At 51.9% G+C, this 22418-nt stretch overlaps 8 protein-coding genes and 1 non-coding gene across 9 annotated transcripts; 6 read left to right on the forward strand and 3 right to left on the reverse strand.

The window, feature by feature from the left end:
• Positions 1 to 67: 67 nt before the first annotated feature.
• On the forward strand, positions 68 to 1044 carry BO97DRAFT_56305 (uncharacterized protein). The gene has a single exon (XM_025700909.1). The coding sequence runs from the start codon at positions 157 to 159 to the stop codon at positions 895 to 897; it is 741 nt and encodes a 246-aa protein (XP_025551516.1). The 5' UTR covers positions 68 to 156; the 3' UTR covers positions 898 to 1044.
• Positions 1026 to 3023, reverse strand: BO97DRAFT_344686 (glycoside hydrolase family 32 protein; the record flags this gene model as incomplete). Its single annotated transcript, XM_025691742.1, has 2 exons — positions 1026 to 1143; positions 1195 to 3023. 2 exons carry the CDS (start codon positions 3021 to 3023, stop codon positions 1026 to 1028), a joined length of 1947 nt encoding a protein of 648 aa, XP_025551517.1.
• Positions 3024 to 3479: 456 nt separating this feature from the next.
• On the reverse strand, positions 3480 to 5254 carry BO97DRAFT_470263 (putative O-methyltransferase). Its single transcript, XM_025699933.1, has 5 exons — positions 4948 to 5254; positions 4781 to 4858; positions 4197 to 4709; positions 3776 to 4134; positions 3480 to 3724 (listed from the first exon to the last, which is right to left on the reverse strand). Exons 1-5 carry the CDS (start codon positions 5026 to 5028, stop codon positions 3559 to 3561), a joined length of 1197 nt encoding a protein of 398 aa, XP_025551518.1. The 5' UTR covers positions 5029 to 5254; the 3' UTR covers positions 3480 to 3558.
• A 189-nt stretch (positions 5255 to 5443) lies between these two features.
• On the forward strand, positions 5444 to 7029 carry BO97DRAFT_56254 (class I SAM-dependent methyltransferase). The gene is made up of 10 exons (XM_025700908.1): positions 5444 to 5600; positions 5653 to 5699; positions 5749 to 5834; positions 5884 to 6051; positions 6100 to 6125; positions 6171 to 6208; positions 6252 to 6389; positions 6440 to 6692; positions 6742 to 6908; positions 6955 to 7029. The coding sequence occupies exons 1-10, from the start codon at positions 5532 to 5534 to the stop codon at positions 6980 to 6982; spliced, it is 1020 nt and encodes a 339-aa protein (XP_025551519.1). The 5' UTR covers positions 5444 to 5531; the 3' UTR covers positions 6983 to 7029.
• A 350-nt stretch (positions 7030 to 7379) lies between these two features.
• On the forward strand, positions 7380 to 7452 carry BO97DRAFT_t143. The gene has a single exon. It is a non-coding gene; the product is annotated as a tRNA-Phe (tRNA).
• Positions 7453 to 7812: 360 nt separating this feature from the next.
• Positions 7813 to 10760, reverse strand: BO97DRAFT_424458 (uncharacterized protein; the record flags this gene model as incomplete). Its single annotated transcript, XM_025696977.1, has 2 exons — positions 7813 to 8267; positions 10238 to 10760. 2 exons carry the CDS (start codon positions 10758 to 10760, stop codon positions 7813 to 7815), a joined length of 978 nt encoding a protein of 325 aa, XP_025551520.1.
• Positions 10761 to 12037: 1277 nt separating this feature from the next.
• BO97DRAFT_451562 (NmrA-like family protein) lies at positions 12038 to 13265 on the forward strand. Its single transcript, XM_025698989.1, has one exon. It carries the CDS (start codon positions 12277 to 12279, stop codon positions 13198 to 13200), a length of 924 nt encoding a protein of 307 aa, XP_025551521.1. The 5' UTR covers positions 12038 to 12276; the 3' UTR covers positions 13201 to 13265.
• Positions 13266 to 17378: 4113 nt separating this feature from the next.
• BO97DRAFT_451566 (DUF3433 domain-containing protein) lies at positions 17379 to 21232 on the forward strand (the record flags this gene model as incomplete). Its single annotated transcript, XM_025698990.1, has 2 exons — positions 17379 to 21011; positions 21211 to 21232. The coding sequence occupies exons 1-2, from the start codon at positions 17638 to 17640 to the stop codon at positions 21230 to 21232; spliced, it is 3396 nt and encodes a 1131-aa protein (XP_025551522.1). The 5' UTR covers positions 17379 to 17637.
• A 339-nt stretch (positions 21233 to 21571) lies between these two features.
• On the forward strand, positions 21572 to 22157 carry BO97DRAFT_414171 (uncharacterized protein; the record flags this gene model as incomplete). Its single annotated transcript, XM_025696333.1, has 3 exons — positions 21572 to 21596; positions 21756 to 22086; positions 22148 to 22157. 3 exons carry the CDS (start codon positions 21572 to 21574, stop codon positions 22155 to 22157), a joined length of 366 nt encoding a protein of 121 aa, XP_025551523.1.
• Positions 22158 to 22418: the final 261 nt, after the last annotated feature.

Here is a 22418-nt window from a genome sequence, read left to right on the forward strand (position 1 = left end):
AGCAGTCCACCAGTGAGGATCCTTCAACTACGCTGCGCCTCAGTGACTGTGCTGGCCGCAACCTGGCGGTGTCCGGATGCCATATATGTCCATCCTCACCCTGGACAGTCAGCCCTCACTCACTCCCACCCTACCACTACCCCAACCAACAACAAAATGACGACCACCATAGCACCCGCCGCGCTCAATGTCCTCTACTACTTCCAAAAACAAGAGCTCAAGCTCGATTTCAACTCTCCCGACCGTGCAGAGGCGTATCAGAACCTCAACCGCGAGGGCCGCATCTACGTCGCGGAGCCCACGGCCGTCTACCTCCCCCTGGCCCTGTCGATGAGCTACCTCCGCGATAGCAACAACGGACTGGTGATTGGCTTCACTACAGGCGCAGAGGCCAGCCGATGGTGCCAGACCGCCGTGCTGGGTCGTCTGCACTCGCCCAGCGCACCGCACGAGGTCCGCATCCGTCGCGCCTGGACCGACGAGGCCCTGGACCAGCAGCTCCAAGTGCAACAGTTCCCGCTGTTTATGCCGACGCAGGGAGCGCCTCCATCCCCGCCGGTTTCCACCCATGCCCACTCCAGCTCCAGTGCCAGTACCTCTGCCTGCGCCAGTGCTAGTGTTAAGCGTCCATCGGCCACCCCAGGCTCATCGCCGCATGCCCAGCCTGCCGTGAGCCCCAGTGCACCGCCCAGCCAGCAAGCCAAGGGCAACCAACCAGGTCATCGAGCCACCACTCGACAGGCCATGTCAATGCAGTTCCCCCCGCAGACAGCCGCCCATCTACCGGTGCCCGCGCAGCTCCTCCCGGCACCGCTGACCATCGGGACGCCGGAGCGAGCACCAGCGCCAGCACCGGAAGGGATCGAGCGTCGACCGCGAGCGAGTAGTTTCTTCTAAGATTGGATTTCTTTGTACAGGACGCATAGCATAGCGAGGAGTTGGAAGAGAAATTGTACTTGATTCATAACATACTGTCTTTGTTTCTCACTAAGCATAGCAATCATACACTTCGTTCCGCGGCCCGCTCATTCTCTCTCCGGCCAGGCGTTATAGAGTCCCTCCGTCACGGCCACATTCTTGAACTGCACCTCGCCCTCGCCGTTGTGGAAGAACCGGATCTGCGTCGAGTTGTCGTACCACGATCTATTGTCCAGTTAGTCATTGCCTTACAGATATTGAAGAATGGGGATTTACCTAGCCCATGTGCTCAGTGCGAAGCGACCGTTGGCATACACCTCCACGATCGAGTTATCCACCACGATGGTGAGGTCGAGCGTCTCGACCTTCTCCCTGCCATCCTCCACCACGTCGAAGAGACGCAGTTTTCCAGACTCGGTGAAGCTGTCGAGACCCGGGTTAGTCGGGGCGGCGGCACTGGTGTTGCTGCGGTCGACGACCAGCGACTCGTTACTGAACTGGTAGTAGACGGTAGTACTCTCCAGCTCGGACGCGAGGATCTCGAAGCCAGACTGAATGTTGGACGTGCGGGCCGAAGCAGGGAACTCCAGCTGCGCGGTCAGCACAAAGAATTTGGAGGCGGGCGACTGCTGGAACGGCACGACGGCGGCGGTGCGCAGCGTGCGGTCCTCCTCCTCGACGGCGGAGCTGTTGCCCAGCAGCGCGGCCTTGGTCTCGCGCGCGATGGTGATGCCCAGCGTGCGCAGGGTGGCCGTCGTGTTGTCCGACTCGCCCACCACCCACGAGACGCCCTCCTCGCGCACCAGGTCGTTGTCCACGACGTTCTCGATGGTCTGCACCTTCAGCTCGCGCGGCAGCAGCAGCGATCCCGTCCATCCCTGCGCGTACTTGGGGAAGCCGTCGGCCTGCTCGTACTGGTCGCCCGTCAGCCAGATGAACGCGACGAACCGATCGAAGTCCACGCCGCTGTTCTTCGACACCGCCGACGTTGCCGGTAGCACCTTGCCCGCCGCCGCGTACGCGGAGAAGCCCCAGTCGAGGTACCCGGCCATGGTGGGCGTGAAATGCAGCTTGCCGTCGGTGCCATCGACGCCAACCTCACCGGCCGCCCACAGCATATCATGGATACTGGAAACTTGCGGCTTGACCGGGGCGTTGGAGCCCTCGGTGCCGAGCGTGACGAAGACCTCGCCGGTCTTAGGGTCGTGGCCCTCCTCAGTGAGGAACAGCACATTGCCAGTCTCGAAGTTGAAGCCCCAGCGGCCAGCCCACGTGCCCTCATCGTTCGGGCCCCAGGTGGAGTTGGTGGGTTCGTGCCACCACTCGCCGAGATACTCCCAGTACTGGAAGTCGGAGGCGTTGCCTTCGTTCTGGCGGTACAGGAACTGCGAGGGCCCGCTCTCGTGCACGCCGCCGGAGATGGCCGCGTACCAGGGTGTGCCCTTCTCGGTCCAGGCGGCCTGTGCGAGCTGCGCCGCCGTTTCGTTGCCCTCCGCGGCAAGCAGCGCATCGAGGCGCGCGCTGCGGAAGACAAACGGGTCGCGGAACGCGGTGACGTCCAGCGCGAACGGGTGATCGGGGATGACAGGGCCCTGCGCGATCTTCTCGAAGCGGCGGCCGCCGTCGCGGGCCACGGCCAGCGACTGCGTCTCGCTGCCGCGGGTATAGGGGATGGACCAGTGAATGGGCAAGAAGGAGACAGAGGTGTACAGCAGGGTCGGAGTGTTGTTCACGCCGGAGGGGATGACCGAGCCGTCGAACACCGCCACGGGGTCGTTCTTGCCGCCCGGCTGGATCAGGAAGCTCCCGTTCGACGAGGTGTCGGTGAAGGTGGCCATGTTGGCCGTCGTAGCACCCGCGATGCCCTCGTTGTCGTGCAGGAAGCCGACGTGGAACAGCCCTGTGGCCGGGTCGGTGTAGTGGGCGCAGGGGTCACCGATCTGGCCCTTGGCCGGGAGGATGTGGGCGCGCGGCCGCCAGACGTTGAAGAGGGTGTTGTTGGGAAGGGTGCTGAGGTTGCTGGGAGGGGGCAGAGTGGTGTCCAGCTGGTAGGCGGCGGCCGTCGCAGCGGTGGCCGCCAGCGTGGTGGTTGTGGTGAGCTTCATGGCGATGATGATGCTCTGGAGGACGAGAGTGGAAAGAGTCTTGCCACCGGCCGTCCGGTCTGCTTTATATGTCTTTTGGGACCTCTTTTCTGCGTTGAATATGCAAACAGGGTCTCGCGTGTCATCATATGATTTACTCCAGGGATTCTCCGCGATTTCGGCGAAATCCCGCAGTTTGGGGCTGCGGGGGGCGCAATATCGCCGAGATTTTGCCTGGTGTTTCGCCGAGACAAGAGCTCTGGATCGCCGATCCAAGTCAAATGAGGTTAGCAAGACCAGCAAGAGTTGGCAGCAGGGCAAGTAGACGAGGATGGAGTTGAAAGTTGAATTGGAGAGGACTTGGTTTTGTTTTCATTGCGTAATTGGCGGTTGGGGGGGGAGGGTGTAAGAAGTGTGGCCTAAACAAGGGAGGGGAGGTTGGGGCTGGTTGGGGTTGGGCTTGGAGAATGTATGGAACAGAAATCTCCGAATGCGGAGGAAGATCGCTCGCTCAGCCCTAATCCAACTTGGACAACACTGGATAGTTACACTAGAACTATTCCTCGGTCATGACAAACTCCATGATCGACATGATACTCCCGACCAGTTTAAAGACACGCTGCAGGGTCAATCCCGGATGCGCGTCCCGACAAAGCTTCTTCCAGTCTTCCAGCGGGCGTTCCCGCGCATTAACCGTGGTGATCATTTCCATGTCCATGATGCTGTCATGCATTAGATCGGCCTGTTTCGACGAGGAATACCACAAGACCTACCGTGCAATTCTCTCTTCTCCTCTACCCAGCGTCAACGGCTCGGGTAGAACGCCCTCGTTCAGAATCACTTTACTACCCTTCTTCAACACCGGCACAATGTTCTTCAGGACCTCCACAGCCCGCGCATCCGGATGATCATGCAGGATGAACCGCAGCAGATACACACCTGCGCCCTCGTCCTTGGTGCCCTGCTGAGGCGTGAAGAAGTCATGCGTCTGGAAGGACACCCGCTCTATCAGCGACTTCGGTAACGCAGCACGACCCTGCTCGACTACTCCCTCTAAGCCCTGCACAACAAACGATGCCGCCTGATTCTTCGCTGCGATGGCGATACTAGCATGCCCTGTCGATCCCCCGACCTACAACATGACCCGTAGTCAGCGGACAAACCTATTCCTCGCACAGTTGTCAAAGAACTTACATCGACCACCTTCCCCGCGCCACGCTCCTCCCACGGATATGCCTCCAGCAGATGATGCACCCCATACCCCTCGGTAGACGTCATCCCAACCATGGTATTCGCGAACCGCCGCTCCCGCTCGGGGAACCGCGACAGATGCACGAACATGGGCTTCTCGGTCTCGAAAGCGACGTTGTAGGCGGCGTGGTGCAGCAACTGGCTGGTGCCGTAGCGCTCAGTGGCTTCAACCAGCTTGGCAGAGGCTGGGAAGGTCTCCTCGCTCGTGTAGCCGACCCAGTCGTTCGGCGCCGGCGAGCGCACCAGCAGCGCCGAGGCGGCGTTGTGCGCGACCATTCCCGGTTCAGGCTCGCAGAAGAGCCGGTTCGTCATCGCCAGACGCAGCACGCTCTTGAGCCAGTTTTCCTCCACGTTTGCCGTGGCGGCTACTTCGTGGAACGGGACCGCGTGCATCAGCGGAATGGCGGCTGCGATGTTGAAGTGGTAGGTCCAGCGGAGGGCTGACATGTCGTGGTACTTGGGGGGATCAGTTAGTTTTTATCATGGCGCAACCAGTTAGGGTGGATGGTTGTATGATATGCACCTACTCTACACGCCAACCAGCGGAGGTGCTCCGCGGGTCCGGTCAGGAACCCCGACAGGGTTTGACAGACATCCAGAATCTGCTGATGGGCTGCTTGAATCGATGCCGGGGCTACGGGAAACATGGGGGTGCACCGTGATCAAACGAGGGCTGGGGGTGGCCATTCGCAACCAGGAAGTCGTTGGCTTGCTGGCTGGCGTGGCTGATCTGCGCTGCCAGGTCGATCAGACTACAAGGGTTGGTGGAGGCCATGGTCAGGGATTATGCAGTTAGTGGGATTTGGGGTGAAAGGTAATGGATGGAGTGTGTAAAAAGCAAGTATCTACAGATTAACAGATTGGAGGAGGCAGATGGGGAGGGGCCTGAAAATGCCGGGGTCCCCTGTCTGGTGGGCTGGTGGGAAATTGATTGCAATCATTGCATGCACGGCAGGTGGACGAAGAAATGCCAGAAAACACGGCGAATTGCCTGCATTGGGAGTGGTTTGGTCCACTTTTGGCTTACAGCCAAGGATAAGCAGTGGCTAACAGTGGCTAATAGTGACTAAACCCCATTCAATCAAGTTTCAACCCACTTAAACACCAAACCACTAACCGAGAAAGTCGGCAACTCGACCTTCTCGTGCCGCGTTGCAACCCCACGTTTGTTGTTATGCCCGCCCCTTATGTTTCTATCTATGCACCCCATCCCCCGCCTTCTGCTCCCCCGGTGTCTCGTTAATCATTATCATTGGTTCTTCCTATGTGTGTGTGATAATGTCCGACCGGAGTAGTCTACTAGACCTTGAGGAATTCCCCGTGCACCATGTTCTTGTCGATCCCGATGTGAGTGTCGCCACTGGACACCCGGGACACAACAAGACTGATAAAGACCTAGGATGCGATCTCGGATTCGATGGATGATGAGGGCGATTCCTCCGATACGTCGGTTACTCTTCGCATGGTTTCTTTTGTGTATACTAAGCCTTCGTAGAGCCAGCTATGCAACCTCCTTGAGCTCCAGCGTGCTCGACTACAAGTGGGTCAATGGACGACGTTTCCATGCCTACAAGGAAGGCAGTATGTATTTTCTCGCAGAGGCCAAGTCGTGCCCTAACCGGTCGGACAGGCTACAAGTTCCCCAACGATGAGCGCGAGCAGAGCCGGCTCGACATGATCCACTGCATGTTCAAGCTGGCCATGGGCGGCAGACTGTTTCTCGCCCCGATAGCTGTCGAGCAGCCCTTGCGCGTGCTCGACATCGGCACGGGGACAGGCGTCTGGGCTATCGAAGTTGGTCAGTAACGACACCGAACTTGTTGGCTATGGTTAACAGCATGGTCAGGAGACGAATATCCGAATATAAAAATGGTAGGAGAATAAATTCAACGGCACCATGCACACTAACGTCTCCAGATTCTTGGCAACGATCTCAGTCCCATCCAACCGGATCTGTATGTTACCCTTGCCTTTCACCAACCCCACTAATACGTACAGGGTCCCCCCGAACGTTATATTCGAAGTCGACGACGTCGAGACCGACTGGCCCCCCCGTGAACCCTTCGACCTGATTCACTCACGATACATGTGCGGCTCGATCCAGGACTGGCCCAGGCTGCTCGGGCGGGCCTACGAGTAAGCCTCCCCTCCCAGCCCAACCCTCTGATACTGGCTGACAAGCGCAGACAAACCCGCGTTGGCGGCTGGGTCGAGTTCCAAGAATTCCACCTCGTAAACTACAGCCAAGACGGCACCCTGGACGAGCACAACAACATCAACAAGTTCTACGAGCTCCTGCGAGAAGCCTGCGACCGCATGGGTCGTCCCGTCACCATCGGGGGCAAGTTGCGCGAATACGCCGCCCAAGCTGGGTTCAGCAACATCCATCATCGCGTGTTTCCTTTGCCGCTGGGCACCTGGCCGAAGGATCGACGGATGGTATGTATACGCGGTTGTTGGGTTATTGAGGATGCTGACCATTGCGTAGAAAGAGATTGGGGCCCTCAACATGCTCCAGTTCTTGGAGGGGCTAGAGGCGTTTAGTGTGGCGACCTTCACTCATGTTCTGGGCTGGAGTTTGGAGGCGGTGCAGCTGTTCCTGGCGGATGTGCGCAAGGATGCGATGCGAAAGGGGGTGCATATGATGCATAATTTGTGAGTGTATTCCACCAGTGAGGGGGATTTGAGCTGACTGTTTTAGCCATGTGGTTTGCGCGCAACGATTATAATCGGTGGTTGGTCTGGATAGTTGATTGCGCTTTTGCGTTGTTCTGTATAGATGTATATTTTTCGAATATGGGTTGGTAGCCGTTCATGTAGTTCTAGTCTTCGATGGTTGTGGTCGAGAATTGCCGTAATGCTATGCTTTGGGTTAGGCCACATATATATGTCTCTTGCCCCAGAAGTACTGTTAGAAATAAAGTTTCTCGGGATATACACAGATCAAAGAATTTCCGAACCATAGCAACAACACAGAGAACAGCCTTTAGCTTCAATAGTGTCATTCGAACAGAAAATAAGTTCAGAGCTGAAGTAATATTATTGGAGGCATTCACTGAGTGAATAACTCATGCACTGTCAAAAGCTGGAACATGGTTGCGTAGTTGTGCTGACATAAACAAGAAAGGGGCAATGGCGCATCTGGGAGCGCGTCAGACTGAAGATCTGGAGGTGGCCGGTTCAAGCCCGGCTTGCCCCATTCTTTTTGTTTTTGTCCGAACGAATCTATTCCCACTTATTCCGACACAATCACTTATCACACTTTCTAAAGAGTTTTGCCATCCAATTGTCATAGTTGCGCCTCTTCTTTCAGGACTTTAGTGACTACTGTTAACAAAAGCTTGCAGGCTAGTGGAATTACAGCATAGAGATGACCCATACAAAATACTAACTCTACTGGATTATAATATATCAGGGCGAAGCAAATATAAACTGCCGTTTTTTTTTGTTTGCTTTTTCTTCAATTACTCCGACATAGGTGGATGTAAGAAAGGTTCAGGGGAATGACTATGCAAACAGTACCAAGAATCAGATAACAACTAGTCCACGCGGACTACAATCAGCAAGACCAGAGAATGCATCGAGAAAAGAGCGAGCAGTGCCCAGAAGAACTCCACGGAAAAGAACCCAAGTAAGGGCAAACCGAGGGATAGTCGTCGTAATACTTCAACAGAGAATGAGAGGCTCTCCCAACGGCGACAGCAGCAGCAGCGGCCTGTTCGTTCTTGTCCACCTTCTTCTTGTGATGCTGCGCAAAGCACAAGGTGCCATGGCCCTCATCCTGCCCGTGCTTGTCGTAAAGACGCACCGCTCCCTTGCAATGCTGATCCTTGTTCAGCACGGCCAATTCCGGTCCTGCCTCCTTGCTCTTACCGCCATGCGCGCCGCCTTTACTTAGCGGAATCATTTGCATCTTGTCCCCGTTCTTATACAGGTGAGTAGCACGAGGGTCCAGGGCCTTGGGCCATTCGTAGCTCTCGTCGCCCTCTTTCTGGCCTTGATCGCGATCTTGGCCTGCTTTTGCGCATTCGCCACGTCCTGTTTATTGAAGATGTGGTCGTTGCAGACAACCTCAATGCCTTTGTTGCCTCGCTCAGCAACATGACGACTGGTCAGACATTATTGGAGGCTGGTCATGTTGGTGGTGGACACCGATTCCTCAAAGGGGAGTGCGGAGGGGGCCAGAGAGGGGATGGGGGATGCAGCAGCGCTCAGGAGCAGGCCTTCCAGGGCAGCAGCTTTAAGATGCATCTTGTGGGATGTGTGTAAATGCTGTTGTTGGTCAATATGGAGTTGAGCTGAGTTGGACGCGACTGCTAAGTGTATCCACTTCATAGCCTTGCTCGGTATGTAGACCAGTGGTAGTGAGAGATATCTTGATGGGTCAAGATGGGGCCTTTTATAGATGTTCGACGAGGATTTGAAGAGCCGACTGTACAGCAAAACGTCGACCGACTGGACTGATTGTGTATGTGACGTCTTTTGCTCTCGGGAATAATAGCTTTGTTCCTTCAAACAGGGCTTGAAAGGAAAGTGAACAGCTTGCGTCTCTGTGCGTGGAGTATCTTGATTTTCGGAACAACAGCTTTGTTCCTTTATCAAAGCACAATCTTTCATTTTCGGCAAAGTTCTAAGGTGAATAAAGATTATCATGATCAGATACTATGCGCTTTGATCTTGTTTCTCAAGGGAATTGCTGGCCATGGCACACATTATACCAACCACCAACATATAACAATGGCAAGAGTCAAGGAACTACCTGCTATGGTAAACACCTCTCACAATGGCGCACCTATCTCTTTATGAAGAGTTCACAACGAGAGTAGAAGTTGTCATGGTCTAACATGTCCTCGATCCTGTTCCTTATAGTACTTCTTGACCAAGGTACACATTGTCTCAAACATCATCAGTTAGTAATGGCAAGAATCTAGGACTCCTGCAACGAGCTAGATTGCTTTGTCGTGCCAATCGGGCTAATCATGAAAGGCAACCCACAAAAACCTCCAGGAGCAAGCTCCAAGTGTGTTGCTAATTTGCTCGGAAAGTAAAAAGTAGATGAGTGGATGATAGAACTAGACGGCCAGATTTGGATACAACAATTGAACTGAGGAGAGTGGATTGCCAGTGACATGATTTACATTTGGCCTTTCCGAAGTCTGGAAGGAACGTGTCCAGGGTGGTCGAGAACACCTCTCGTGAATAGTAGATTGCTTTGGCCTTCCCTACGGTTGGAATTTGAGTACGGAATACCAATTCGCTTTTGACTCTAATGTCCTTTTCACACTTTATCATGTCACATTGTATGACATTTTAATCGTACTAGATCTCGATGTATTGCTAGCTATGAGAGGCTGAGAAACATTTGACGTACAATACTAAGTCAGGTCAGGCGAGGACTTCGGAACACTGGAAGAAAAGAGCAAATTCGAAGTCTATTTGCGACTACATGCTGGCTTACTCGTTCGACGCGAATCATCCGATGGGATCCATAGTGAATTGATGTGGTTGGAGAAGCTGTCTACAAAAGACGAGCCCAATAGACCATCTACGCTTCGATCATGTGCATTCAAAACCCAGGAATACATACATCTCGCCCATACTCTACTATCCTCTACTAATCAGATCTCTATTCTGTCTAATCCCATAGATTGAACAATCCTCTATCTTAGCCTTATTGAAAATTTGAACGGTGTTGTACCGATCACACCGATTCTTCAATAATTATCAACAACTATACACTGCCGCAGTCGGCGAGCTTTGTTCCTATTATGCTTTACATATGCCGAAAGTTCAAGCGAGTGACTGAAGCAACAAGCAAGACCAAAGAGTAAGGAAGAGGGGGACAGTCCCAAACAGCATCAAAGCTCAAAGCACGCTGGGATAAAGCCGAGATCGAAAAGGTCAATGGCAATTGCTTCCGTGGCCACCCTTGCCACCCTTACCCCCTTTGCCCCCCTTACCACCACCACCCCCCTTGCGCTTACACTTGTCCTCAGCAGGAGAGCACTTGTAGGCATGGTCGTCATTATACTGCACCACAGCCTGATACTTGAAGTGTTTATCCACCACCACAAACACCTTGCCCTTGTACTCGCCCTTGCCGTCGAATGCGCCGTTCTCTTCCAGGGGGTAAAGCATCTTGTTCTTTGAGTCTTTGAACATACCGCTGGTGTGTTTGTCCAAGGGCATGGGGTATTCCCCGTATTCCTCGTGCTCGTCACCGTGATCTTTCTTCTTCTCCTCGTGCACCTCCTTGGCCTTCTTGATGGCGTCCTTGACATTCTTCGTAGTGAAGCGATGATCGTGACACACGGCACCGGTAATCTTGGGGCCACCGCGCTCGAAGAGATTGAGATCGGCCGGGCCTTCAGATAGAATGGAGGTGGGATTGTTGCTGGGGACGAAGTCGTCAGGCGGGAGAGGGGAGGGAGAGCGGGACGGGATTGGGGAGGCAGTAGCTCCCAGCAGCAGGAGGCTGCCACCCAGGAAGACAATATCGGGGCGCATTTTGGCTTGATGTTTTCGAAGGGAGGGCCTTGAGGTTAGTCCTAAGGGGTAAGCTGAACTGGAGGTTAGTACTTTGATCAAAGTGAACTTCAAGTGAAGAAGCCTGGTCAGTACAACTGTATAGACCAATGGTCGTGACAGGGACCTTGTGTAGGGCAAAGGGGGCCTTTTATAGTCCGGTCAGAGTTTCTTGGGTCAAGAGAGCAGGCATACCGCTTAGCTCTTTGTATTCTAGCAGAAAGCATGGATTTGTTTGTCTCTCTCTTGCCTTGTCGCTATATTCCGAAGAGAGAAAATGGCTGTGTTTCTGTACCATTGTTTGCATCTGATATCCAATGTTCTTTGTTGAAGATGGAACAACGTCTTAGCTCTTTCTTCGGACAGCGCTTTTAGAAATTATGCTTTCACAGGCGAAATAGCCTGGCTTGTTCGTTGTGCAGAAAATGATCGTTCACATCTGCAAAATAACTCTACTGTTATAGCGCTGGACATAACATAAAATGATCACAAAGGGGATAGAAATACTCCCTTGATTAACAAGCGAGTTGCCTGCCTTCTAAGCTTCATTGATTCGAGCACTAAAGAGCGTCGGAAGCATAGGTACAAAGAAACAGAGCCTTGCAGCCCTAGCCCTGTCACCAAGGAGTTCAGTTCGCAGAGAAAGAGCACTTCGCCTGATGTACACACCCGATCTGCTGATTGACGATTTTGCCATGTCTCTTGTTAATGCTCGTTCTTATCTGATGAACAATCAGTTGATTGATTCGCTCGGCTGATGACCCGCTCTCGGCCATCTACGGCCATCGGATCTCCGACGACGGATTTCTGAATTAAATTGAGGATAACGGAAGGTCTAGAATACTCTCTAATCATGTAAGAAACACAATGGTTCATCTAAGCAATCGATTGAGCACGTTGTAAATATTTGTGGCTAATATGTTTAGAGTATTCGACGTTTCCGCGCCCGGAGATCACTAAACTAGGGCACCTTTCCACACGGAATCGATTACTTATATAGGTAAAGTGTCGGATTTACGATGGTAGTGGTAGTAATGTCCGAGAGCATTAGAATTTTCTTGGCTATCAGTCTGAGGGCTAAGCCACGAAGTTAATCCTTTGCACAGTTCACAGCATAGTCTCCTTTCATTATTAATGCGAAGTTGATAGTGTGAGCCCAGGCTTCTACGTCGGAAATCCAATATGCTGAGTATCGATCACAAACATGCTGTAATCTGACACTACGAGCCCTTGATCGAACGAAGCTGAGGCATCCGGTGGGGACCTCTCTCGCTTGTTTGGTTGCTCACTCTCCGATATTCCGAAGCAGCATAAAAAGGGTTGACCCACCTTCATTCCTTCAAAGATATCTTCATACTGCATACGCCAAGACTCGCGGCAGCATCAAAATATCGCCATAGTGGCAAATCCGGTCCACACCCCACGTAAAAAACTGCCAACCCAGACACTGTTCCTGTGAACATCCATCTAAACCTCCAGATTCCAATTTCCTACCAACATGTCAACAGTCATCGTTTTTGGTGCCACAGGCGCGGTCGCGTCGGCCACTGCTCGCACGGCGAAGGCCCGAGGAGCAACAGTGTATCTGGCATCGCGGAGCCTGAACAAACCCATCCCCAGCCTTAGCGAAGAAGAAGGGCACCAGGGGGAATATCGCAGGGTAGAAGCCGACCTGAGCAAGCCCGAGACAATCCGCCAGGCAGTTAGCAGCGCCCGCGCAACACGAGCCTTCGTTTACACCGTCTTCGACTCGCCCGACCACATGCGCTCCAGTCTAGAGGCCATGAAAGCGGCCGGCATCGAGTACGTGGTCTACCTGAGCAGCTTCAGCGTGAAAGGCGACCCAAACAGCGTGCCCTCCGAGGAGTACATCGCCTACTCCCATGCACAAGTGGAAATCAACCTGGCACATATCTTTGGCGAATCAAAGTACATGGCGGTCCGCCCGTCCTTTTTCGCCACTAACGCCCACTGGTGGGTGGCGGCCGCGGCCGATGATGGCACAGTCAAGATGGCGTTTCCTGGTGCTAAATTCGACTTCATCGTCCCTGAAGATATTGGCAGGGTCTGTGGGACTCTGCTGGCCCAGGAGACGGAGGGTACTCCTGTGCAGGGAGATCACCTGTCTCTGATAGGGCAGGAGGAGCTTGCGCTCGGAGACGCTGTTGAACTGCTTGGTCAGGCAACTGGGAAGAAGTTGAAAATCAGCGAGTGCAGTCAAGAGGAGGAGATTCGATACTTGGTCGGAAAGGTCGGGTTCCCGGAGCCACTCGCGCGTGCGGTGGTGGAGCAGAACCGAGAGCAGAGCCGGGGCCATGGGCTCGTCGATTTCGTGACCCATGCCGATTATGCACGGAATGTGTATAGGGTTACAGGGAGCCAGCCGACAGGTTTCAGGGAATGGGCACAGCAAGCAAAATAATACCGAGCGAGTCATTACAAGTTGTCAAATGGACTATACTATGTCTCCCTTCAAGTGTGGCTGCTTTTCATGTTCCCTGTTTAGGTTGCAAATCATGTGAAATACCTGCAGTTTTTTGAGCTATGTATGCACTTCAAATATCACAAATTACTGTCTGAGTTAGTCTGTATGTGAAATTCAAAGAGTGCAAAGAAGAGTTACTCAAGCTAGACGCCCCTATAATCGTGGCCGGCGCGACAAGCCTAGCCCTAGTCTATTATGCGTCAGTCTCCGAAACGGCATGGTTAGCACTTCCGTGCATTTTGGACACCATCGACGCCAAATGAGCAGACGATTTCATGGATGGTCGACGTCTGGGCGGGCTCGGAAAGTTCACCCACAGGAAGAAAGATACCCACTCATACTCGGTAAATTAACCTTTTGCGCCGAAAGGTAGTACGGCTAAATGCAGGTCTGCTTCGAAAGTGAAGTCCCGAGCCTGCTCATTCCTTAGGCAGTAAGATCTCATACTACGCCCATTTTACAATACTCTGCCAGTATCCCTTAGCACATAATGAGAAGTTCATTTCCTACAAGAGTCCAAGGTCAGAGACTGTACTTTGCTTGACTTGTTCCGGTAACCGAATCTGAAGACTATCTCCTACATATCATGACTACGAACAAAAGAATCTCTGGCAGGAAACAATAACTCTTTCAAAGCAATATCGCTCACAAAGCAACGGCCTCTAAGATTTATTCCTACAGTACAACGGGCCGAGCTATCTTGTCATTGACAATGACATTGGATTTCATTATCCCTCTTTGTCAAATTGACTGACCTCATTGTTTAAGCTTGCTATTGGGGACCATGTAACAAGCTTGTTGGGCTGCTGGTCTAGTCTATACCTTTATGAATATTTAAGCATATCGTTCACCCGCAGAAGAGACGTTAGATCTGTATTTCCTCCCACCGTCCTACATACGAATTCACAAAATAACCCATTATCATCATCCAGCAACCATTACCATGAATCTTCTAGGTCTCCCCTCCGAGCTTCTATGGAAGATTGTTGGTTTTCTCGAATATGAAAGTGAGATCAGCGCACTTGACCGTACTCATGGGATCCTGTATGATGTGGTAAACCCTATGCTATATCGACACAATGTGCGCTTTGGGCATAGCTCTGCCTTAGATTGGGCGATCATAAACCACTCTATACCAACCGTTCGGTTGAGTCTTGAGGCAGGAGCCTCCCCTCACGAGCGCGGCCCTAATGCTGAATACTCGCCGACGGCCCTAGCGGCTATCCACGGCGATGTTGCAATACTACAACTCCTTTGGGAACAAGAAGTCAATTATCGTGGGGATAAAGAATGCCTTAAACCGTCTTCCGAAAATAGGAAGCGCTTCGCCGGAATCCTTATGTTGTTGGCTGCAGAGCGTGGTCGTGAGAATATGGTTCGATTTCTTATGGACCACCTGCCGAGGAACGGCGATGTCGATTATCCCACTTTCCTGTGTGGATGTACAGCACTCTTGCACGCTGCGCAGGAAGGTCATCTCCCTGTTGTTAGGCTTCTGGTCGACGCCGGGGCCAATCTTGAGGCTAAAGATGAGGAAGGATGGACTGCCTTGAAGTTAGCAGCTAAAGATGGATACCATGACGTGGTGAAACTCCTTATTAGTCGGGGAGCAGATCCCATTGCTGGCTTTGAGGACAGCCAGACAACTCCCATCTTCGAGGCTGCTAAACATGGTCATTTTGAGACGGTGCGGTGTCTCCTTGATGCAGGAGTGATGGATATGATGCCGCCTTCGAGACTGCAGAACTATCCCATTGAAGCAAGTGCAGTACATCAGCACTGGGATGTCGTCAAACTTCTTCTGGAGGAAGGAGGTGGCTATAAACAGCTGGGAACAAAGCAGGGTAGTATACTTACCATGGCCGCTTCCCTCGGGGACATTGCCCTTCTTCGTGAACAGCTGAAAGGCTTCGCGAACGAAACCGAAGCCAAGGTAGATAACTTCGACCTGGAAAATCTCGTTACGTGGATAATAAATGCTGGTGCAGAATATGGTCATAAAGAGGTTATTCAGCTAATGCTTGATCGTGGCCCTCAACTTTTGAGTAAGTCCATGCACGAAGTGCTTGCCCTAGCAAGAAGACGAAATATTCCGCTGGCTCGAGCAGCCGCTAAGGGCTTTGAACCCATTGTGGAATTGCTCCTCGAAGCTGGAGCTAATCCGGATCAGCGAGACATAACTACAACAAGCGAGAAACCTGCACTGAAGCTGGCTATTCCATTCGAGGGCACCTTTCGCCGCCTACTGGAGGCGGGGGCTGACCCAAAAGAGCTGTGGTGGCAGGGAGACGAGGAGCCCGTCTCTGTAGCATCAACGGTAGTGGCCTCAGGGCTGACCGCGCAGGTGCAGGCGCTTCTGGACTGTGATATCGACTTGGTACAGTGCGTGAGTGATCCTGGTCTTCTTCTGTTAGCTATTGAAGGCGGCAAAGTTATGATCGAGTTTCTATATCAAAAACGGCAATGGGACCACTTGCTAATAGCGAAGAATCTCACACCGGATGAGTGTCAAATAGCTCTCGGCCTAGCAGCACATATGGGAGAGGTTGATCTTGTTCAGTTCCTGATCGACTACGGATTTCTTGCGCGGATCCCCGGAAAACCAAAAGTAGACCTTCTTGCTAGGGCTGCAGCTTCCGCAGGCAAGAATGCAGACCCTCGCGCCACCCTTGATCTGCTTCTTAAATCTGGGTTGAATATCGATAATGAGCTGGGAGGGAGCACTGCCTTGGGCCGCATCGCGCTTCTGGGAGACGCGACTGCGACGCGCCTGTTGCTCGAACGCGGAGCCAACCCACTACCACAGTGTCAGCCATTTGACTCGCCGTTATACAAAGCTGTGTTCTGTGAAAGCCATGACGTGGTCGAGCTGCTCTTGCATGAGATTGACGCGAGGCGTGAGCCTTGGGCTGTTGTTGCGCCTTATCTACAGGCAGCAGTGGAACTGACAGAAACAGCAGAGGCAAATGAAGTCCATGCAAAGAAAAAACTTCGGAAAGTGAGAAGGGCTTTGCGACAATGGTCATGGAGGAAACAATACCCCGTGGATCCTTAGGTCTGTTTTCGCAAAAGTTCGTAAAAGGATGTCCGGAGCTCTGCTCGGAACAATATCATTGCTCAACAGGGTCTGTAGACAGCGAATGTGAGCTAGTGGCAATGAGCGGTTGGGTTTTCTAGTTAACCGTTAGAAAGAAATCTTCAACTATATCATAGTTCTTATTTCCCGTAGAAGAAACCACCAAATTCTACAGCATTATTTCCCGTAGAAGAAACCACCAAATTCTACAGCACAGCATAATAGAAAAGGAAAGCAACATGAGTGAGCAGCTTCGAGATAGCTATCAATCTAATAGTTATATGACCTCAGGTAGATTAAGCATATCTTTCAGGGTCCTGTGGTGATGCGATTGAAGGCTACTGCTCTCAATTCCTGGATAATGATGCATGGGCGAACTAGGATTTTATCCTGCAAGGTTAAATGATCGCGATTGGCTCTTTTGTAGTGTGTCTTGCTTCTTCGCAGCCCGTGAATCTTAATTATCTTAATGATCTAGCGGCTAAAGCTACTTTTGCTGATTAGTGACGAGGAGTACCAACTCGACAAGGCCTACTTTAGATTCTCTTCAAGCTGTTCCGATCAGATGCTAGTATTCCAAGAAAGAGCCAGAAGCCACACATGTGGCAATGCCTCGCCCGCAAGTACAGTATAATCACGGAAAACTCGCCCAACAATCCTGGGCGCGACGAAGAAATTGGAAAAATACTCATACGACAATTCTTCGCCAAGCATGGCAATCGGCCTCTCCATTTTGGAGAGGCTAATGCGGGTCGAAACACATTGCGGCGTCCGGACAGCATGGAAAAGGCAATGATGGTAGTTTGGATGTTTGCATCTGCGTGGAAGTGAATCACCAGGATCATCAGGGATGGACAGAGGAGTATGGCTTCACTATTCTGGCTCTGAATTATCATGGGGGCGGTGGCGGTGCTCGCCCCGTGGAAGCCTTAAGGCATCCATCAGCCAGGGTCCTGTGTTGACTACTTAACCATGTAATAGTGACAAGTAGATAATAAAGATCTAATTCCTGTTCTTGCCCCGCTTAGCCAGCCCTAAACCAGTTATTATTAGGTGGAATCCTGAAGAGACCCCCTTTTTCTTTTCTCCACTCAGGAGAGAGTCTAGGCATCCAACATTTCCGAGTCTACCAAAAATTTCTTTCCTTCGTCAACAACAAACTAACTAACCCAACATCACTGTCAACCACATAACTCGCAAAAGCCATTCTCTTTCCAACCATGCAATTTACTACCTGGAATTAATGATTGCGATGAGTGCACAATTCAGAGGCCGTAACGCGCCTCCTCACCCCTCTCATGCGATGCATCCGCCGCCAGTTGTCTGCGGGCCATGCGACTAACGATGAAGCCCGGGGCAACTGGCTGCCCCCAACTTTACGCAGACCCTACCTGCTTACTCTGTCTACTCTCCTGCTACTGATGGCTGTGGCTGTCGAGGTCCTACGTCAGTACTCTAATCTTCACAATGGTGTCGCGCAGTTCAAAAACCAGGAAAACCTTTCACCGAGGGAATGGCGAGCTTGGACGGATACACCCACCATTGTCGGCCTGGTCGCCGTTGTTCTTTGGGAAGTTTTTGCTCAGGATGTCTTGCGCCTAGAACCCTACTTCCAGCTGGCTGGTTCCAGCGAGGTTCCTGCCAGTGTCCTCTTCATCAACTATAGCTTTGATGCTGGGATCCTCGCCCCAATCCGTGCCGCTCGGAATCGGCATTGGATCGTGCTATGCGTCTCTGCGATGTCGATGGCAATACATCTTGCAGTGCCGTCTCTGTTATCGGGCCTTCTTACCCTTGCCTCGACTGATATTGTGGAGACGAAAGCCCTGCATACCTGGCCACACTTGGTTGGAATGGAAATTCAGGAGAATTGGTTCTCAATCGAAGCTGCTCACCGGAACTTCTCACAGGAACCGCGCGGCAACCCTCTCGGACTCAAAAGCAACGTGAAGTATGCTTTGGCTCCTCTCTCAAATGTGGCGTATGAGAGTGATGCCTATGCTCTAATGAATTTGAACCAGTCGGTTTATTGGTCCGACATGACGTGCGTGAATGCGACTGTAGCTGGGACAATGCCCCATGCACCCAATGCTACTGCGACCAACGAACATCGCCTGTCGTGGGACCTCTCCAACATCACATTCCCGGACATTGGGTCGACTTCTGACTGCAACATTGACATCATGTTAGACAGCATCTTTCCGCTCGGTGACGGAAAGTTTCAAGCACGCCACTGGGCGCCCGTGCAGTCCGCCCCAGCTTCGTTCTCTCAATCCGCGTTCCGCGCTACTAAATGCATCTCTACTGGCTTTCTCGGTGTCATGGTCGAGGTGGAGAGTAGAGCGGGGACAATACTGAATTCGAACGCCATCGCCTTCGCATGCCAGCCAATCTTTAGGCAGTCAATTGCCAGCGTTTCATTTACTCGGGGAGTCTTTGATTCAGCCAGCATTGTATTAAACATTCCTACTGTCAGCAAATTGAGTACTAAAGAGTTCAGTGTGCATGGGTTCCAAGGTCTAATGTCATCGGATCTTACGGCGACAGAGCTTCCTTTGGACCAAAAGTTCCGTGTCGTTGTTTCTGGCGATACGGAGACTCTGCAACTGACCCAATATCAAGATACAATTGGTCACTTGTGGAATTCCGAATTCGTGGTTGCTATTGACAGGCTTTTTGATCGACAGGCAAATGCCGTGCGGGTTGATGCCAAATTTTCGATGTCCTTATTGACCATCGCAGTGACACCTCGGACCGCTGTGGCTGTCGAAGTCATTACGATATTGGGATCTCTCTTGGTTCTATATCTGAGTTTCGCATATCCCCGTCGCCCCAGACTTCTCCACAGAGACCCTAGCTCGATCGCTGCGCAGTGTCATCTCATTGCGCGTCTAATTGGTCCCGACACTCTTAATACCTTGTCTCACCCGAACTATCATGTCGCCAAAACCCGAGAACTTCGAAAGTGGACCAAGGGACTCTGGTGCAGATGGACGACTGGGTCCGTCGATCAAGTGATCGAAATATCTTCGATCGACGGGTCTCCTGCGAAGATGTGTGCCCGTCCAGCTGTTTCAGCACGTCGAGACCCAATGCCGCATTTCTTAACCCTTCCATGGTTTGTGATGGAATGTGTCTTGCTTGTTGGCGCAGTCACCTTGTTTGGGTTGACATATACATGGATACAAATTCACGCGATAGACTCCCTCAGCTCAACTCGATTCTTGGTAGCAGCAGTCTTTTTGGTCTATGGCCCAACAGTGCTTGCTTCGATCATGCGCTCTCTTTTGAACTCTTTGCACCGCCACCTGAGCGTTGCAGAACCCTGGATTCAACTAAGAAATGGTATGGTCACATCGAAGAAATTATCTGCGCCGATCTATGGACCCCTGTCAAGCCTCTTTTTGTCAATGCGTCGAGGGCCGCGACCCCCGGTTGCAGTATTGACTCTATCGTTAATATGCATGCTAAACCTTATACTTGTCGTTGTCAGTGGTGGATTATTTGAGCCACAGATTAACACTTACCTCGCAGCCTCTGGGCTCACCACTGCATACACTGAGTCATCTTTCGTCGGCCACACGTTGGACCCGGGCTTTAGGATTTATGACCGCAGTATATTTCCTCTGACGACAAATGAGTCGAACATACCGTGGGTTACAAGCCATCTCTCATTCCTTCCATTCACCATTGACATGGTTGAAGACGCTGTCGGCGTGCTCTATACTACCACCAGGCGAGGGATTGGCGCCAATCTCAAGTGTGAAGCTGTTTCGCCTGCCAACGCAATCGCCGACTATAGCACTGGAACAATGAACTGGACGTACGCTCCTGTGGACAATTCGACTCTCGAATGCACCCTCCAATTACCCCTCAATGTATCCGAACCTCAACGGACCACAATTCAGTGGGCTTGGCCCGACAGCTCCGACTGCCAGAGGCTCAATTTCTTCGTCTCCTCCTCCATCCCCACGAAAGGCAATTCAATCACCACAGCCATGTACTGCACCCCTCACCTCACTAATCCAACTTACGAAATCCAAGTCGACCCAAGTTCCTTGATCCAGGAACATACCCTTATCGCTAATGAATCACCGCTCACCACCGGCTCTTTCTTCGAAAGCCTGTCTACAGCCTTAGGCACGTTCAATCAGAACCTAGGCACCTTCATCCACAACATAACAACGCACCCCCACCCCCTTCCCTACTACCTTTCCTCTTTCCCCAACGCCCAAACAACCGACTTCTACCAGCAACACCGCCAGGACGACCACAAGATCTCCACGCAAGACCTGGCCCACGCAGTGCAATCTATCTATCAAAGCACATTCTTGAATTACATGACCCTCCATCGTGACGAACTCTTCCCCCCTGGTCCTCTAGTCCAGATACCTGGAAAGACGACTTACACGTTATGGGGCTTGATGCCCTCCACAACCTCCATCCTCATCATCATCGTAATCCTCTCACTGGATGTTCTCGCTCTCGTGACTGTGTTTCTATGCTATTTTGGACGATACGATGCCCCTCGCATTCCGAAAGCGGTTGGCTCCCTGATACCGTGGGTCGGAGGGAGAGAAGGGTTACGGAGGCTGAAGGATATGGACGAGCAGGACAACACAAAACGACAGTACCATTTCTGGCCTCGGACTGATGCCGATGATCAGACGACGTGGGTTTTGGGGGCGTTGGAGGTGGAGGTGGAGGTGGAGGCGGAGCGGGACGATGAGGGTGCCGTCGAGCTGGAGAGGATAGATTCAGGAGATTCGAATAACCACCACTCCTCTGCCGCTTGAGGCGCCAAAATGTCTGCCTTTGACGATATCAATGAAAGCTATACGAAGGTGCTGCGAATGCAATGGATCAATTAGATGTAACTTGCCTATACCATAATGTGATAATAAACTATAAAATTCTATCAACAAATTCGTGCAATGTTGCGTTGTTGACTTTACATAATGCGTTACTAAAACTCACCTTTGTTGCCCTTCTATCTTTGTGGGTTGTTTACACTGGTTTTGAAGTAGTAGAATGTCGTAGTGTTCCTTTGTTCTTCCAGAAAGTGCTGAATGCCCAAGTTTGGTAAGAATATATTATTTACTGTATGCGCTCTATTCGTCATAGAGCCAGCATTGATACGTAGAGTTTTGCCTTACAGGGGTAGCTGAACAAGCAATGGATTAATAGACGTAACTCAATGTGTTGCATTTTCGACATATATGAAGTCTCAATATGTTGGGGGCTCCAGGAGCTCAAGGTATATTACGGTCAATTTTCAAGCAAATCGTTCTTTTCTGTGCCCGACCGAGGCAGCCCTTGTCCGAGGAGACAGTCTTACACCTCGAGCACGCTTTAAAAGGAAGCAGAGATCTTGATGCTCGCGAGCTCATAATGAATAACCTACACCTTCTTACAGGCGCATTTTTGATTATCGACGGGCTGGATGTGCTCGAGGAATCACACATCAGCCAAATTCGCGACACTCTTATCGCCATCTCCCAGAGCCCGCAAGTATGGCGGCTGAAGACCGCCCTCTTCTATCGGGGGATCCTGGCCAGAGGTGTCGACCTCAGCACTCAGTGGGAGGGCACCATCCAACTTCCGCTTTCAATAGACCGGCTGGAAGGCGATATCGAAACCTTGGTCAATTACGAGGTGGATCGAAGACAACTATATCGCAAGATCACTGATAGTGCGGAGATGTTGAAGTGGATTAAGACGGAGCTGGTATTACGAGGCGGGCAAATGTGCGTATGCATAGGGCTTCAAGTGTGTGATTTGTTGGGGGCAAGACTAATTAATCATCAGGTTTCTATGATAGTCCTTCAGCTGGACTGCCTCTGGAACGATGTCTACAGTGACGCTGACATCCGAGACACATTGAGCAAGCTTCCACGAGAACTGGAAGACACATACAACCGTTGCCTCAAGCAGATCGTGGGAGTGAAGGACGACAAGCATCGGCAATTGGCTCACAAGATCATGTGGTGGATGCTGTGTGCAAGACGACAGTTGACAATTGCAGAGGCCCAACAGTTGGTCGCTCTGGAAGATAATGATGGACAACTTCACTCGGAGC

This window comes from Aspergillus homomorphus, assembly GCF_003184865.1.
Source record: "Aspergillus homomorphus CBS 101889 unplaced genomic scaffold BO97scaffold_17, whole genome shotgun sequence".
NCBI classification, from domain to species: domain Eukaryota; kingdom Fungi; phylum Ascomycota; class Eurotiomycetes; order Eurotiales; family Aspergillaceae; genus Aspergillus; species Aspergillus homomorphus.